General features: G+C 37.6%; 1 protein-coding gene and 1 long non-coding RNA gene across 3 annotated transcripts in view; one reads left to right on the top strand and one right to left on the bottom strand.

Moving 5' to 3' along the window:
• Window positions 1-19,407, bottom strand: part of LOC112157865 (glutamate receptor ionotropic, kainate 2) — a 114,091-nt gene that overhangs the window by 77,989 nt on the left and 16,695 nt on the right. For both annotated transcript variants that reach the window (XM_024290922.2, XM_024290924.2), the window contains exon 2: window positions 1,500-1,667. In XM_024290922.2, the coding sequence (XP_024146690.1) occupies window positions 1,500-1,667 (168 nt within the window). The remainder of the gene's footprint in view (window positions 1-1,499; window positions 1,668-19,407) is intronic.
• LOC118598152 overlaps window positions 1-19,407 on the top strand; it is a 60,719-nt gene that overhangs the window by 28,611 nt on the left and 12,701 nt on the right. The gene's annotated exons all lie outside the window — the stretch shown is intronic.

The raw sequence follows: 19,407 nt of genomic DNA, 5'->3' as shown, positions 1-19,407 counted from the left end.
ATCCATCCATCCATCATCCATCTATCCATCATCCATCCATCCATCATCCCTCCCTCCATCCATCCATCATCCATCCATTCATCCATCCATCCATCCATCCATCATCTGTCCAGCCGTCCATCTATCCATCATCCCTCCATCCATCCATCCGTCATCCTCCATCCATCATCTGTCCAGCCGTCCATCCATCCATCCATCCATCCATCCATCCATCCATCCATCCATCCATCCATCCATCCATTCCTCCATCCATCATCCACCCATCAATTCATCAATCCTCCCATTCATCCGTTTGTAGATCGTCCATCAGTCCATCCATCCAATCATGATTCCATCCAGCCATCCACCGGTCCGTCCATCTATCCATCCATCCAACCATCAACCATCCTTCCATCCATCCATCATCCATCCATCAATTCATCAATCATTCCATCCTTCTGTTTGTCTGATGTCCGTTGGTCCATCCATCCCTCCATCCATTCATCAATCCTCCCATTCATCCGTTTGTAGATCGTCCGTTGGCCCATCCATCCTCCATCCATCCGTCCGTCCATCCATCCGTCCGTTCGTCCATCCATCCGTCCGTCCGTCCGTTCGTCCATCCATCCGTCCGTCCGTCCGTCCATCCATCAATCTATCCATCCATCCATCATACATACATTCATTCCTCCATCCATCCGTCTATCATCCATCCACTCATCCATCTGCCCCCCACCTACTCAACCATCCATCCATCTCTCATTCCGTCCGCCCGTTATTCATCCAATCGTGATTCCATCCATCCATCCATCCATCCATCCATCAACCCACTCATCTGTCCATCCTAATCCTAACCAAATAACCGTCCTCTGTACTGTAAATCGATTTTTTTCAACCCGGCTCTCATGCAAAGCCGCTGTCTTCACGTCAGTAATACTGATTCACAAACAGTGTTGTGGTATATTCAAAGATGTCTGTTATTTATGTGTTTCCTGTAACATTTTTCAGCTTTAAGGACCAACTTCTATGAAAACTGTGATTTTAACAATTTCTTGTAGCATTCTTTTTTACATTTGAGGACATGAATAAAATAATTAAAAACTAAAACTGCATTTTAATCTTTATTTTTATCGTCTTTTTTAAGGAAAACCTAAACAAGCAGTGGTTTTTATACCCAGTTGATACATCTCACAGAATATATATATTTTAAATATTTTATACTATTTTAAGGTCCCGACAGAAGCGAGTAACGGTCATTTTGTGCCACATAAGTTCCAATAATCCTGTCAGTGGTGATATATCATAACACTTTATTTTCAAAATGCATGCACAGATAAAGTAGAATTTTTTTTTTGAGGCAGTATGCAAAGGAGTGCATAGATTTGAGTCATAAAATAAGTTAGCAGGCGCTCTAATGATGTCTGAATGACCTGCTGTGAAGGACCATTTCACAGAAGTGTGATGAACAGCATATTAAAGTAAAGTGCAGCCGAACGCCCTTCCCGTGCTTCCGCACTCACCTTTCCGGGAGGCCTCGAAGCTGTCAAAGATGTTTATTCTCTGGATGTCATAGGTCAGTGTGGTGTTGGGGAGCAATGTGCGGTTTCTGTTGATTGTGTTCAAGGCAAATTTGAAGGCTAGTTCCTCCGCTCCAGAGGGGCCGCTCTCGATCGATTCAAAGATTCCCCCTGAGAGAGAGGAAAAAAAAAAGAATAATAAGATAATGAGACCTCTGAATGCCCCTTTTAGATCGCTGTAATTGCAACAGATTCCTTAACTCAAGCCAAATTCAACGGAACAGTCGATATGATGCAGGCAATTACAGTGCTATCATTCCAATCTCTTAAATTCATATTATTGAGGCTATTGTGTCAGCGGAACACAGCTCGATCAGACTCTGTCAGGATTTATACCGCGCACAGAACATTTGGATCTCGGCTTATTTGCATTCTGTGGCAGTAATCTGTGTAATTATAGGCAATTAGTTGCATTAGGTGGTGAGTTCAGGGGAGGTTGCCCTTCTTTAACTTCCTCACTCAGCTTTGACAGAAAGGTTCGCTCTTCCGTTTTGTTCCATTGATTGCAATGATTGTCAAATAAGAGGCTGGAAAATACGGCCTGACAAGGGAGAAGGAAAGGTAGCATAATGATAGAGCAAAGAATAAGCGCCACGGGACAGTTGACAAATGGCGCCTGGAGGGAGCGGAAACACAGACAAAGACGGGGAGGCGGCGGGGTCAGTCGTATCGTAGATTTAAAAATCCTTCCAGCGTTTTATATTAATTAAGCGGCAATCGACTCGGCATCTTAATTGACTGTTAATAAATTTACAATAATGTTGAAAAATCTTATCAAAAAACAGCATCAAAGCAGCTTTAAACATCTCCATTTATTGTGGGACACAATAATTACAGCTGGAAAGTAAAGTGCCGAAATGTCAGCTATTCTGGAGCGAACAAAAAGCAATTTGAGATCCAGATGTTCCATCAATGCGCCGATTGACGCCATCTATAATAAACGCTAATGATTATGCCAAACCTTACTTACACCTATTCATTAAAGCAACCATTAAGATGTTTAAAATTGGTTCTCTAATGTACAGGAATGCATGAAATGTTGTGGTAAAACAATATCTCAATTATCCAAATATTTAAATGTAAAAGCGGGAAACAAATCAAACTTTAAAGGAGAGCGAACTCGATCCTTTCCCTTCCGGAGGGCAAAGAGCTTTGGGTGTAATTAAATCCAGCTGGAAAATATTTAAGTCTGTTTATTGATTCAATTAGAAAACAGGAAGTGTGAAAAGGTGGGAGACAAAGAGAGTGACAGCTTCAAAAGAGGGTAAAGTGCGGAGCAAGATAGGAGTATAGCAATAGACAGCAGCTATAAATAGTATGCAGTCATAGAGGGAAGTGATAGTAAATGAGTGCAGGAGGGCAAAAGAGATGTCATTAACCCAGGGAGGAGAGATTTATCACTGTCACCGCAGTGGAGTGATATATTGTAGTCTTTTAATTCTTTTTTATGGTAGTTTTATTTATATAAAAACCCACCGGTGTCCTGAGTGAAGGAGGGCAGGCGTCTGAAAACACTAAAGTGCCGGCTTTGTCCTTCATTGTAGAACCCGCTGTGATATAATAATGAGTTTTCATGTGTTGGCCTCTTTCTGTGATGCGACTGCGGTGCTATTTGTGGCGTTTAATTGTCCCAAAAATAGACAATTTGTCTTTAAAAAGAACAAAACGCTTGAAAAATGACAGGAAGGATGAACAAACTGAAAGAAAAAACGAAAAAATAGTTTTAAAGGAGCCATAAAATGATTTATTTAAGCCTTTAAGAGTAAACTATATCCATATATATGATCATATATTATCGTTGGAACACTAAAAAACAAATTATTTATGAAAAAACAATATAGTGCCCTGGATTTTAAAGGAAATTCAGACATTATGTTACTTTTCTTATGTTTTAATATAAATTAAAATACATTTTCTTGAATATAATCATTTGTCTTGCTAAATTTAACATAAATAAATGAATATTTACAAAGAAATTAAAGTTACATTTGGAATCATTGAAGCTCCTTAAGAAACCAAAAAGAAAAACAATAATAGACTGACTAAAAACTTCCCTCGTGTATCTATAATTATGTGATTTTTATTATTGTTTGCCCACTTTGCTCAGATATTTTTTAATAAATAATTTTTTATTTTATTGACTCAGTTAAAGGCGGGGCGGGGAAGATATGAAGGCGAACGCCTAGTCTGTACGAGAACAAGGAAGTCGGGTTGTCCTTAACATTTGATTAAAGTCAGAGGAAAAAAAAATAAAAAATAGCCGCTGGATGAATTTCATGTGCGCTGTCCCAAATAAACAAATAAAATATAAATTAAAATCAATTTTAAAGGCAACAATAACACACAGATTATTTGAAATGTTGTTTATTTCTTCATCAGTGATTTTACTACCTTCCAGAAATATCCTTTAGTGCCAGTTATTCCTGATCAGCGTCACGTCGAACTACAAAAACTTTCAGGACACCGTTTCCCACAATCCATTGTTCTGTAGTCATAAAGGCAGCTTGCAGCCAGCACAGTACCTATTTTCTGGCTTAGGTAGGGGCATTGAACCCGCCCTTTTCCCGCAATACTTCATGACGTCAGTGCAAGAAACTAACCAGCATACACCGCGCTGCACGCAATCAATCCAGCGCCGCGTCCGCCTTGGTCATCTCAAACACATTTAATACGGACATTTCATGACTTCCACTGTGTTCTGATGGTGAAAATGTGGATGGTTTATTCAAAAATTACATTAAAAAAATTTTTTTCTGTTCAAAATTTTTCGACTGCAATGCATTGTGGTCTATATTTGCTAATTTAGTTAGCTAGTTTTTCGCAAAGACTTCAGGGAAATTTCTAGTGGACTCGATTTTGGATTTCCAACAGCACTAGAAAATGGCGAACAAATTATTTAGCTTCATTAGTAATTTTTTAGGAGTAACCAAGAAGTAAAACGATTCGATTTCTGAAGCTCCGCCCACCGCTACGTGTGGCTAATTTCATGACGTCATCCTAGAGCCGTTGGCAGACAAACGTCAAACAAAAAACCTCTTCAAAAATGGATACCATATGTCTACATGGTTTGGGGAGGGGTGTGTCTTAAAGGAGACCCGCCTCTAAAGTAATAACACCTGTTTGAGCTGGAATTGGTAGATATATGGTATTGTGTATGGAGAGAAAATAGACTCAATCTGATTTATGCGTGGGTAATTCTTGATTTGTAACTCATACATGCTTTGTGCAAAAGTAAAAAAATACAATTTACACATTCACAAATTCAAATTACAACAGCTTGAAACTACTAAAAACACAAAAATATCTAAAAAAATACACACAAATCACCTCTTCCACACACACAACTCATCAGTTACGCACGAATCTATCGTGAGACTCTTTTCACGTCTCACAAATTCGTCTGTGAGTGATGCGTTCAAGTACTACTAGAATGCTCGTTCATCATAGTTTTCTTGTCAGCCGTTTGAAACTTTGATTGTGAAAAATATCAAGTAAAACTTGACATTTTCCCACTTTTTTTGGTGATCACCGCTACGTCCGAGGAGAAATTGGGTTTTGGTGTAAGACTGGGGGGCGGAGCTGGCAGAGCAGACTCTTCCTGAAAGGGGCGGTCTCACGTTGTGACATCATCATGTGAGAACCTGGTGTTTTTGTGGGTATGGGAGGAAATGCGTGAACGGAATGAACAATATAATACACTTAAAAGATCAAAAATTGTTTTTTTACTTTAAATTTCATTTTGTTTTGAAGAAAATAAATAAAAAATTTTGGTCACATTGGTCAAAATCAATAAATAAAATCTTTTGTCTTTACATTTTTTAGGAGATTGGAGATTTAGTGCGAACTGATGAATCTGACATTTCATCCGGAGAGGACATTATGCAGCTCTGAGAAGACTGCCTCCCCTGTAGGGTTCCTTGTATATTCATCCTGATTAAAGTCTAATAATATTCACTCAATCATCTGTCTACCCATCATCCCCGCGCTTGCTTTTGTGGCCGGTCTGATTGCAGGTGAGTGAGTGAGAGCCCAGATAATCACCGAGTGTATGTGTGCGTCTTTGTGCGTTCCTTCCCAGTGTGAGTTATGGAATCGCCATCGTCGGCATCCGCGTGATTTACGCCGTAAATGAAAGCTCGGAGTGAGTTATGAGCTGGATAATCACCCTGATGAGAAAAAACAGGCCAGCTGATCTGAGGGACCCCGAATGCATTTGCATGTGTGAGCGTGTCAAAATAGAGGTAAATGTTTATCAAACTCCCTTTTAAAGTTTCTTCACGGTTAATGTAGTCTGTATTTTTATTGAAAAGACATTGTAATTGCCTGGCTTTATGTTAGTCAGACATCAGGTTAATTCGTTTTGAGCAAACAGAAGTTATTTCTTTAGCTACAGTCCAGCCTTGAATTTTATTTTCCGTAAAATATTCCTCTGTGTTGTGAAAATGATAAAAGCCAAGGCTATATTTTTTTGAGCACTTTGAGAACTGAAAGTCCTCCTGAAAGAAAATGACTTCATAAAAGCATATAAATGCAAATACAGGCTGTTCTCCACTCAAGGATTCTGTATATAATAGGAGATGAAGCCAGATATGTTGCCATGGCGACTCGATTATACTATGTGCGTGAGCTGTTGTGGAATATCGGCTGCTGATTGGTGGAGGAGGAGTGTTGTGACATCCTAAACGACTTGTCTGTGTGACTAATGGCCGGTAGTGCAGCTGCAGGATGGCAGCAGGCTGCCATGGCAACCGGCGAGCTCTCTCTAAGCCAGGTACGCTCCTGGTTCTTAAAGTTTGGGACTTCCACCAGCCCAATGGCGCGGCCTGCTTCTGTCTCCCTTCATCTCTCAGCTAGCGAGCATCAGCACTCCCAGCGAAGTGATGGAAATGCTCCATAAATATCGCTGAAATTCCCGGTGGGAGGGCTCCCCGGCATGTTTGGCGGTGAACGGGACATGATGCATGAAGGCCTGCGGAGGGTTTACGCCCCTGGTCATTAATCTGAGGCTCCCCTTGGTGGAGTAGTGGAGTGACCTTCTTATGGCGCACAGGAGCCAATTCTCTCATCACCTGAAGATCCCCGACTTCTATTTAGAGAATGAAAAACATCCGGGACAGTTGGAAGAGCAATTAAATAACTGGAGGTGTCGTCACGTGATCCCGTACGGGGGCTGACCCAGGTGTAGGGGGGGTTTGGGTGGAGGGTCATAGAGAGGAGCAGCTGGTTCAAGGCGCATCTTAAGTGGAGCGCAGGTGTGTCTTGGAGTTCCCCGGAGGCTTTGGTGGTCACGGTTGAAAATGAGGCGAAGTGAAGCGTTCATGATGACGTTTGGTGACGCCGAGTTGGGGCTGGTATCGATAATCGTTTCCAGAATCGATTTGATTCTTCAACTCAATTCAGATTTGAGTTTACACTTTTATATGTAAATGTTTAGAACTATATTAATCATTTTAAATATATTTATAACAATCTGATACAATTCACATTAAGATTGTTAATAACATACAGCAGAGATGTCAAACTCAATCACACAAAGGGGCCAAAATCCAAAACGTACATTAGGTTACAGGCTAAACAGGATAAACATTTATTGAACAATCTAAAACTACATTTTTTAAACTTTAAAACCGTAACTTTTTAACATAATTATGAACTATATATATATAGCATTACCTGCAATAATGCTAATGTGAATGGCCGCTGAAGATGCTAGTGCGAACAGCTGAAGATGCTGAAATTGCTAGCTAAAAATACTGAAGCTGATAGCTGAAATCACTGAAGCTAAAAGCTAAAAGTACTGAAGTTGATAGCCTGCTAAAATATTAGCTAAATGTCAAATTAGCCTAAAGAACTAAAAACAAACAAATAAAAAAAAACGTAGGTTAGCCAAAACAGCTAGCATGCAGCTGAAACATTAGCTACACTTTCAAATAGCTTAAAAAACCAAAAAGCTTAAATTAGCCAAAATAGCTAGCATGTAGTAGAAATATTAGCTAAACTTCAAAATAGCTGAAAAAAAGCCTTCATTTGCCAAAACAAGTAGCATGTAGCTGAAAAATATAGCTAAACTTCAAAATAACATAAAAACTAAAAGAAACCCCAAATTAGCCAAAACAGCTAGCATGCAAATATTAGCTAAACTCTAAAACAGCCTAAAAAACTAAAGAAAAAGACTACATTAGTCAAAACAGCTAGCATGTAGCTGAAAAATATAGCTAAACTTCAAAATAACATAAAAACTAAAAGAAACCCCAAATTAGCCAAACCAGCTAGCATGCAAATATTAGCTAAACTCTAAAACAGCCTAAAAAACTAAAGAAAAAGACTACATTAGCCAAAACAGCTAGCATGTAGCTGAAATATTAGCTAAATTCCAAAATAGCCTAAAAAAATCTTAGTAAATGCCAAAATAGTCCAAAAAAAACAGCAGAATGCCAATTTTTAAAACTTTAAAACCGTAACTTTTTAACATAATTATATATAATAAAAAGGCAAGAATGTTATTCCTGAATAAATCAACTTATACCTTAAATAACTTTTAATATTTTACTCTCCATAAAAATATATTTTGTGAAAATTATACAAGTTAAAAATAAGCGTTGGATAACATCGGGCTATTAATAACAATAAAATAAAATGATCTGGAGGGCCGGATCCGGCCCCCGGGCCTGGACTTTGGCACACAGTGTTACATGGATTCTCAAAAGGACAAATTCCAACAAAAATGTTCAGATCATTAACATTGTAAACATTGTTCTGCTTCTCCTGGAGGACGTTTCAGTTTGGCCACTAGGTGGCGATTGTGCTACAGAAGTACACTTAATTCAAGAAGAAAAAGAAAGAATGAGCCAAAATTGTGTTTTAGACCACAAATAGTTACTTAAAAAATGTTTCCTTAATAGAGTTTTTCTAAATTCATATAAAGATGTTTGTTTAATCAATGTATGTTTAGGTCGAGCGTTAGCATTTTTCCTTTAAACTTTAGCATCAAGCTAACAGACTTTAGCTTTATGTAATACATCGATCTATAGTTTTATAAATCGAGTATTGATCTATTAAGCTTAAATCCATTTTAAGCTTTCATTATCATGTAAACAGCACCTTACGCAAATCCGTAGGACAAAAAAATGAAAAATCCATACGACACGCCTCCACCCTACTTCATCCTCGTACAAGTGTTCGCTATACGACCTGTCACTTGCAGCATTTCTTAAAATTAAAAAATAAATGAAGTGACTGAACCTTTTTTTCTCGACAGAATGATCTACGACCTTGCCATTTTGTGCAGGTCCCACACAGGTTTGCCCTTTTTTTCGCCTGCAGACTGCCCGTATCTAGTCCCAAGGGCAGCTCTGACTAAGCCATTAAACAAGTCGCATTAGTGCAATCTGGACAAAACGCATTAGTACTGGATGACCTGTCAGTGAGAGTTTATGAATGCTGTTTTAGATGCTTTTACTTACTTTTAACATCACTATTTTGAAAATCTATTTGTGAGAAGAATCGGAAAAGGATTCAGTTGTAGTCAATTAAGTAGCTTCTAGCAACAAAGGTTAATAAGGAGAGATTCATGTTAATTTTTTTTTATTTTATTATTATTTTATTTATGATGTCAATAGTCAAGGTTCTCTTTAAGAATACATGAGCTAAGAAAAATATAGCAGAGAAGTGACCTACAGTGCTGCACAAACAAAGCCATTTATAAAATAGATAATAGACCTTAAACTGCACATTTATTTTTTCTTTTAAGAAAAATATCTTTATATATATTAGATATATTTTGCTCTTGTGTGACGTTGTTTACTGTTATTTCTTTCTTTTATTCTAATTTGAAATCTCGTTCATGTTTACTGCTGTCTTTGAAGTCATTTATATTCACTAATAAGTGTAATTTTGAAATATTTATGCTTTAGTGTTGAAATATTTTGTCAAAAAAAAAAATAACATCAAAAAAGAGAAAAGAGGTTCTCCTTTATAGGTGGTAAGCCCCGCCCCTTCACCAAACAGATAAGAAACAGACATTCACATGCATTTTAATTGAAATAAATGTAACTTAATTAAACAAAAATATGTCTCTAATTTAACATCAATTTCTAAACAAAATCATTAAATAAAAAGAAAACATTTTTAATTTAACACAGGCCTGTCAAAGGAAACCAAAATAGGTGGGGTCCATTGGAGTTCCTGGAACAGGAAGTGCTCCTAAAACAACAGGAAGTAAACAAATAAAAGCGTACAACAGCCAAAATCCAGTGACTACAAAAAACTAAATGCAATAGATGTTACAGCTGAACAGCGTGTGGAACCAAATCACTTTCTTCAGCCTTTACTCAGAGACAACTAAAGAATAAAAAAAAAAAAACAAATTTGAGAATAATTTTGCTCAAAAAAACAAACAAAAAAAAAACCCTGAAATTTGAACATCATAAATAAGTGTTTTAGACCAAAAAGTTACAACAAAAAAGTTGATAGGTCTCAATTTATTTTTTGTTTTATATTACTATTTTATTATTAGTCTTTTATTTTGATTGTTTTAGATTTTTGACAATAATTAATATTTGAGCAATTCTTTAAGATAGACAATTATGTAGCTGCTAGCAACAGAAGTCAAAGTTAAATTAGGAGAGATTTATGTAAAAAAAAAAGTATTTTTTTAGGCTTTTGTGAACTACTAACCAATTAAAAATTGTTGGAGAAAAAAATTGCCTAAATTTGTGAATTATTTTGCTAAAGAAAAAAGAAAAAGATGGAAATCTGAAAATAATAAAATGTGTTTTTCCTCTTGGTTTATTTATTATTTTTTTACATATATATCATTATTATAGTAAACGGAAAAAAAAGTTAAACATTTTACTAATAAGAAATTGAAATAATAAAAAAACAGCCTAAATTTGATAATCATTTCACTCAAAAGAACTGAAATTTGAACATCATAAAATGTGTTTTACACCAAAAAAAGCACTAAAACTAGCTGATACTTCTCAGTTTAGTTTTTTAAAGTCTGTGTGGGAGTTTTTTTCCTTTTTTTTAAATCAGCACAATCAAAAAGAAATCAATTCAACGAGTCTCTCGAGGATGAAAATCCACAATCAGTGGAGGCAGTAGTTGACACACGGTGGGAAGCATTATTAAACTTGAGCTTATTTCCACATTGTTTTCTCCAGAGCAGAATGAATCCTGTCACTGTAAAGATTCCTGACGCTGGAGTCGACTCTCACCTGCCACTGCTGGTCACCGCGCCTCAGGCTGACTCGCACACTCCTGACTCCAGACCAAACACACAATGCAACAGACCAACTGTCACTACGACAAAAATCCACTTGTTTATGAAAAATTCAAACATTTAACTTTAAGTCTTAATGAATTCAACCTCCATCAGCATAATAATTAACTTGCCCATCCTCCTAAGATCGATATTGACTTGAAACTCACGCTTCTTAATTAGTGATGTAGGGCTGCCACGATTAGTCGAGTAATCGACGACTAATTTATTCGTTGATTAGTCGTTACTTTATATTATATGGAGTCAGAGTGTAATAAAGTTGAAAGTTATAATGGTATTCTGCTAGCAATTTGGACAGTATTGGCATTTATTAACGTTTTTTTATGGTATTTTAAAATTTAGCTAATATTTCAGCTATTTTAGCTTATTTAGGATTCTTTCTGTTTTTTAGGCTAATTTGGTGTTTAGCTAATATTTCAGTCACATGCTAGCTGTTTTGGCTAGTTCAGAATTTTTTTCTACTTTTTAGGCTATTTTTGAATTTGGCTAATATTTCAGTTACATGCTAGCTGTTTTGGCTAGCTTATGCTTTTTTTTTTTTAGTCCTTTAGGCTGTTTTGGAATTTAGCTAATATTTCAGTGAAATGCTAGCTGTTTTGGCTAATTTAGCCTTTTTTTTTTAATTTTTTAGGCTATTTTGGAATTTAGCTAATATTTCAGTTACATGCTAGCTGTTTTAGCTAATTTAGCCTTTTTTTACTTTTTAGGCTATTTTGGAGTTTAGCTAATATTTCAGTTACATGCTAGCTGTTTTGGCTAATTTAGGCTTTTTTTTACTTACTTTTTAGGCTATTTTGGAGTTTAGCTAATATCCTAGCTGTTTTGGCTAGCTTAAGCTTTTTTTTTTTTTTCTTAGTCCATTAGGTTGTTTTGGAATTTAGCTCATATTTCAGTTACATGCTAGCTGTTTTAGCTAATTTAGCCTTTTTTTTTTACTTTTTAGGCTATTTTGGAATTTAGCTAATATTTGAGTTACATGCTAGCTGTTTTGGCTAATTTGGCATTTAACTAATATTTTAGCTGGCTATCAGCTTCAGCGTTTTCAGCAACCAATTTCAGCATCTTCAGCTGCCAAATGGATATTTTAATATAGATTAATATATCTAGTTTTTAGTTAGTTTAAAGCTAATGATGGTTAATATGTGTGTTTACATCCACCTTTTGCATGACCCTATTAGTCGACTAATCGGAAAAAATAATCGGTGATCAGTCGACTATTAAAATCATTGTTTGTGGCAGCTCTAGTAATGTGTGCCTGGATGTCATTCATGACTCGGCTCCAAGTGGGAAGCCAGTGATCATATAACATGTATTAAATCTAAGCACTGGCAACAGATGTGCTAATTTACCAGCCTCTCAATTTATAATAATGTGCCAGCTCCCTCCTCAAAATATGTGCTAATTTGCAAAGGCTCATTGTGGATGTGCTAAACTACCGGCTGACATTTTGTGTGCTAATTTGTCAAGCAGGGACCCCTTTTTGGTATTAATTGTGCCAAACTGTGAGTACACTTCCACAGCCCTTGAATCGCTGAATTCCTCCATGACTTCTGTCTGCTGGCACTTTCCGAGCTCTCTCTGCCGCTCTCGAATTGCAAATGCAACTGAAAGGAAATGCCAGCCACTGTGAAAATAAGATGCATGAGCAGAGAGTGCTCACACTTGGCTACTTGCAGACAAACACATTTCACGAAAAATAAAGGCGTGCTTCTGAGATTAGACAAGCTCTTGGAAGTAAAAAGAAGGAAAAAAAAGCAGATTGTTTGTGAAGATCACCAATGCATTTGAACGAGGAGGAAGATAAGGTTATGGGGTGATTTTTATTCTAACGATGTGTTGTGTGAAAAGGCATTCTTTTGCTGGGATATTGCACCGTGTTGTTTGTCTTTTTGCAGCTGCAATGAAAACACACCTACATGTTTCTCACCATTAAAAGGGAAGCAGAGCTCCGGGTGTCAGAACACATTCACACTGACTATAAGTACCTTTTGGCAGTTTCCTGCTGGAAAAAAAAATAATCACTCAACGGTTTGCAGCATATAGCTCCCTTTAGGGCTACTAGAAATAATAATTTCAGGGTCTGTAAAACTTCAAATGATGTTTTCATTGAATTGAATAATTAGAAATAAATGGCATTAATAATTGAGGATTCGGTTCATACATAAATTCTACAAACCTGAAATGTCATGATAGTAAATAACTGTTTTTGTTAGACTTCAGTCATCTATGATCACACAGGTGAGTTTCTTAATCTCATTGATTATATACAACATTAGTGTAGTTTTTATTAAAAATCTAAGGTTTCAAAAATGTTTAAAGCTGAAAAACAAGCAAGAATTGATTCAGAATTGATACATAATTGGTGGAGGATTTTAAATAGTTTAGGGTTGCTTTCCCTATTCTTTTAGGTCATTTTTTTATTTTAATTTGACCTTTTTTATGCATTTTAAATACATCTTTAAACTTTGCTGTAAAGCATAAAACTGTTTAATCTCGATTTTTGTGAGTACCATGGCTGGTAACACATGCGGTTCCAGCTTAAGGTTAGGGTTAGGGTACTGGTGCAGTCCATACCCCGGTACCGGACCGGATTTAATTGGAACACCCAACTTGTCTGGGGTCTGGACGTTTTGTTGGACACAATACCAGAAGTGGACTGAAGCCCGGGACACGGCTGGTACCAATACCCTAACCCAATACCCAAACTCTAGCCCAGTCGGCGCCTGGAACTAGTACCATGCCTGGTACCACATCCGGTTCCAGCTTACGGTTAGGATTAGGGTACTGGTGCAGTCCACTCCCTGGTACCAGACCAGATTTAATTGGTACAGCCAACTCGTTTGGGGTCTGAACGTTTTGTTGGCCGTGGTACCGGATGCGGACCAAACCTCGGGATGTGGCTGGTACCAATACCCTAACTCAATACCCAAACCCTTGCCTAGTCTACGCCTGGAACTAGTACCATTCTGGTACCACATCCGGTTCCAGCTTAAGGCTAGGGTTAGGGTATTGGTGCAGTCCACGCCCTGGTACCGGACCGGATTCAATTGGAACACCCAACTCGTCTGGGGTCTGGACGTTTTGTTGGATGCGGTACCGGACGCGGACCAAATTTCGCGACCGACACCCTAACCCAATACCCAAACCTTTGCCTAGTCCGCGCCTGGAACTAGTACTATTCTGGTACCACATCCGGTTCCAGCTTAAGGCTAGGGTTAGGGTATTGGTGCAGTCCACACACCGGTACCAGACCGGATTTAATTGGAACACCCAACTCGTCTGGGGTCTGGACAATTTGTTGGATGCGGTACCGGACGCGGACCAAACCTCGGGACCAATACCCTAACCCAATACCCAAACAATGCCCAGTCCACCCCTGGAACTAGTACTATTCTGGTACCACATCCGGTTCCAGCTTAGGGTTAGGGTACTGGTGCAGTATACGCTGCGGTACCAGACCGGATTTAATTGGTACAGCCAGCCTGTCAAAAAACAACAAGTTGGGGAGACCCAAAACGTCAATTTTTGACATGGAGGGATCCTCAACCATTGGTCAAAATGTGACGACTTGGGAATGAGAATGTGTTGGATGGGAAGGGGAATGGGGGTGTCCAAAGTCAGTCCTCCAGGGCCGGCCTCCTCCAGAAACACACGTCTGATCTGCTGCTGGTTACCTGGATCAGGTGTGTTTGGCCGATAAAGAGCTTCAATGCAGGACACCGGCCCTTAGACACCCATGCCCCATGCCCAAGGTCCCGCCCACAACTCTGAGGTGAACTTATACTAACCTACTGCTGCTCTGCAGAAACTATGTCACAGAAAACAACCATTTATTTATTAACATTTAGGCTAAAACTGGCATAATCTTAATTAAAGGATCGCAGGAAATATTCTAAAATATCTCAAGGTCAAAGTGAATCTTTAAGAACTATCATTTGACCATAATTGACATCATGTTTTTGTACCAGTTCAGATCATTTCTATTCATTGTAAACACATTCTTTTCACTGGCCTCTCATAACATGCCTCCTCTCCATAACACGGAGTCCCTTCATGATGCAACGCACTAGTGGTCTTGTGCTCTTTTGTTGCAATGCACAGAAAAACACAAGTGTTGGAGTCAGGGGGATTTGTGAACATTGCAAAAAAAAAATCAGCTGAAACCCTTCCAGCTCACGAGTTGAACAGCAGGCTGGTCACAGAAAACACTCCGTGATTGAAAGCTTTTTTTTGGGCTAATTTAGCTTCAAAATGAGATTTGTTCACGAAGCAGCACTAACAAACAAGCCAACCTTCCTTCAAAGAAATCCGTGTTTAAATAAATAAACTGCATCCACCGTAAAAGAGTCTCTTCTGTCCTTCACTACCAAAAAATGTCACCATCTTGATGAATCCCAGAGAGAGGGGGGGTTATTCGAAGCAGCACAGCAGAAACTTTCACATTAACTGGATGAATGCAGAGATCCCCGACCTCACTGCACGCCGCACTGAATGTGTTTTTGTGATTATCCGACATTATAGCCAGATATTTATCTTAAAAAAATGCAAAATCCGTCGTTTTTTTCTAGCTTAAGTTTTTAGTCATGCAAATACAACACTGTGACATGCTTATTTATTTATTCATTTTTTTAAATCTTGTTTCTGATCTACAAGAAAGAAGAAGAAAAAAAGCTGACTAGTGGAACAAAAGAAGCAGAAAAACGGATTCCTGTGCATTATTTAACAGTCGTACTTCTATGAACTCTTCTTTTTTATGAGGCAAATAGTCCCTAAATGGTTCAAACTTCTCTAGAAATCGTGTCTCCTCCGTGTTTTCTGTGTTTTCTTTCTTCTCCGACTGTGTTCAAATTTGATCCGATCTGTCATAAAATATGCAAGATTTCATTTTGGGAATAATATTTATTTAAATAGCTAATTTCAAAAACTTTGGTGTTTGTCGAATGTAAATGTAGCATTAAAGTTTGATGACCGTCATATTGCGGCTCTGAAAGGAACAGGAGAGGAAGATCCGAGTGGCTTTCATAAAGCGGAGGTTGATGACCTGTCTTAGGTGCATTCTGCCTCTGGCCTGTTGACAGCTCAGACAGGCAGCAACACCCCCCGGAAAATAAATAAATAAAAACAGACGAGGGTTTTATGAGCCGTGGAGAGATCACATCTGCTTGATTTTCATAGATCCACATAAACACGGTTGCTCCAAAAAACTCCACAAGGTCATACAAATCTTTAAATTATACACATCGCAAAAAGCTTTTTCTGTTCAAACTAATATAGAGAGAGAGCAGGGGTCCCCAAACCACGGCCCAGGGGCCGGATCAGACCCGCCTACACATTTGTACCGGCCCCCCACACACTCAGAAACGCCAATCAATATCACAAAGAACGAATTTAAGCTACATGCTAGCTGTTTTGGCTAAATTACCAATTTTGCCATTTTTTTGGGCTAATTTGGCATCTAGCTAATATTTCAGCTACATGCTAGCTGTTTTTTATAATTCAGGCTTTTTTCAGTTTTTGGCTAATTTGGAGTTTGGCTAATATTTTAGCCTTATGCTAGCTGCTTTGGCTAACTTATTTAGCAAATATTTTAACTTCATGTTAGCTGTTTTGCTGAATTAGACATTTTTTCAGTTTTTGGCTAATTTGGGGTTTAGCTAATATTTTAGCCTTATGCTAGCTGGTTTGGCTACATTACACATTTGACCAGTTTTAGGCTAAATTAGAGTTTAGCTAATATTTCAGCTACGTGCTACCTGTTTTGACTAATGTGGGATTTTTTTCAGTTTTTAGGCTAATTTGGAGCTTAGCAAATATTTTATCTTTATGCTAGCTGTTTTGCTGAATTAGACATTTTACAAGATTTCAAACTAATTTGGCATTTAGCTTATATTTCAGCTACATGTTAGCTGTTTTGGTTAATTTAGGCTTTTTTTAAAAAAGTTTTTTAGGCTAATTTGGAGTTTAGCTGATATTTTATCTCTATGCTAGCTGTTTTTGGCTAAGTTACACATTTTTATCAGTTTTTTAGGCTAATTTGGCACCTAGCTTATTTTTTAACTACATGGTAGCTGTTTTGGATAATTTTGAGTTTTTTCAGTTTTTAGGCTAATTTGGAGCTTAGCTAATATTTCAGCTGCATGCTAGCTGTTTTGCTGAATTAGACATTTTACAAGTTTTTCAAGCTAATTTGGCATTTAGCTAATATTTTAGCCTTATCCTAGCTGTTTTGGTTAATTTAGGCTTTTTCAGTTTTTTAGGCTGATTTAGAGTTTAGCTAATATTTCAGCTACATGCTAGCTGTTCTGGCTAATTACACATTTTATCAGTTTTTTAGGCTAATTTGACACCTAGCCTATTTTTTAATTACATGGTAGCTGTTTTGGATAATTTTGAGTTTTTTCAGTTTTTAGGCTAATTTGGAGTTTAGCTAATATTTTAGCCTTATGCTAGCTGGTTTGGCTACATTACACATTTGACCAGTTTTAGGCTAAATTAGAGTTTAGCTAATATTTCAGCTACGTGCTACCTGTTTTGACTAATGTGGGATTTTATTTTAGTTTTTAGGCTAATTTGGAGCTTAGCTAATATTTTAGCTTTATGCTAGCTGTTTTGCTGAATTAGACATTTTACAAGATTTCAAACTAATTTGGCATTTAGCTTATATTTCAGCTACATGCAAGCTGTTTTGGTTAATTTAGGCTTTTTCAGTTTTTAAGGCTAACTTAGAGTTTAGCTAATATTTCAGCTAAATGCTAATTGTTTTGGCTAAATACACATTTTATCAGTTTTTAGGCTAATTTGGCACCTAGCTTGTTTTTCAGCAACATGGTAGCTGTTTTGGATAATTTAGGCTTTTTTTTCAGTTTTTAGGCTAATTTGGAGTTTAGCTAATATTTTAGCCTCATGCTAGCTGGTTTGGCTAAATTACACATTTGACCAGTTTTAGGCTAAATTAGAGTTTTGCTAATATTTCAGCTACATGCTAGCTGTTTTGACAAATGTTTTGCTTTTTCTTAGTTTTTAGGCTATTTTGAAGTGTAGCTAAAATGTTTACAACATGCTCGCACTTTTGGCTAATTTAGAATGTTTTTCAGTTTTTTTAAGGGTTATTTGGCATTTCGCTAATATTTTAGCCAGCTATTAGCTTTAACGTTTTCAGCTATCAGTTACAGCCATTTCAGCTCACAACTAGAAGCGTTTTCAGCTCATGGCTTCAGCATTTTTAGTTATCATTTTTTACATCTTTAGCTATTAGCACTAGCATCTTTTGCGGCCACATTCAGCATACAGCATACACTCTAGCGTTATCCTAGGTAATGTTATATATCTAGTTTTTAAAAGGTTTTAGTATTATTTTTTTCTATGAATATTACAGAAATGAATTAGTAAGATTTGGCAATGTGTGGCTTTCTGGAAAGCCGTAAACATGTCTGTTTCGTCTGTGATTGTTAGACTTTCCCTGTTATTCTACAAACCGACCCGGCCCCACACCAGAGAAGAAAACAGTTATGTTCCCCTCATCAGAAAAAGTTTGGGGACCACACATATAGACTGAACCCCAGGAAGTGAGAAGCATCATTTGTTTCATACATTGCTTTACGGCTCACTTCTGCCTTTTGCTCCATTTCCTTACTCCCACATCAAAAACACAAACAGACACTGCAGCTCTTTTTCCTCTTCTCTCCGGCAAGAGCACATCTCACGGTGGCCTCTGCAGGTGACAGATGGCAACCTCACAGCGCCGCTCACTGTAAACTGAGTTTTAATCAAGCCTAAGCACATGTGAGAAATGCTAATTATTCACTGCAGGCTAAGAGAGTCCAGCTTGGAGAACGTCGCGCGTACGCATGTGGATCAGTGGTTTATAATCACTTTCCCCATCGCGATAAAACCACCATTAATCGCTGCGCAGCTGACAAACACTCAGTGTCGCAGGATGGACAGTCTCAAGCGCCCTAGGATCCTTTAGACCGCAAGCTGCATCGCTCAGCAAAGCAAATATAGATAAAAAACTGACAAACGGTAATATTGGAGCATCAAAATTTGCATATAAGAGCACCACGTTTAAAACAGCGCAAAAATATTCACCTTTTATGGAATGCAAAAGGTGCACAGAACTGACAGAAAAGTTCAAATTATAATGTCGCAATTAGGTCAGAGCAAATTATATGAGACCCTATTGTCCTCTCTGCTCCCTTCTCTGCTCTCATTCTAATTCTCTGTGTTATTCTGCACATTAGAATGGCCCTGTATTACACCCTTCCCATTAAAATTTGGAACAAAATGACTGTAAAATTAGACTTTCTTTCTTGTAGAGGGGCAGATCTTATCTGCCGTCAGAAGCAAAGGTCAAGAATTAATTCAGGAGGAAGCTCTTTAACTATCACAGCAGGGTTTTCATATGGAGAAAAAGATAAATGGAATATACAGCTTTTTAAAATCTGATTATGAGAGGAGTCAATTCACACTGCACATATTCACGTTTTTGTTAAATCTCAAAGACGTAAAAGATAAAAAAATAAGACAACAGAATTCAGCTTTGTCTTTTTCTTCTCTTTATCTTATTAA

The sequence above is a fragment of the Oryzias melastigma genome, linkage group LG24 (genome assembly GCF_002922805.2).
Source record: "Oryzias melastigma strain HK-1 linkage group LG24, ASM292280v2, whole genome shotgun sequence".
Taxonomy (NCBI): Eukaryota; Metazoa; Chordata; class Actinopteri; order Beloniformes; family Adrianichthyidae; genus Oryzias; species Oryzias melastigma.
The sequence above is the reverse complement of the archived record's forward strand: the minus strand, read 5'-3'. Positions and strand labels throughout refer to the sequence as shown.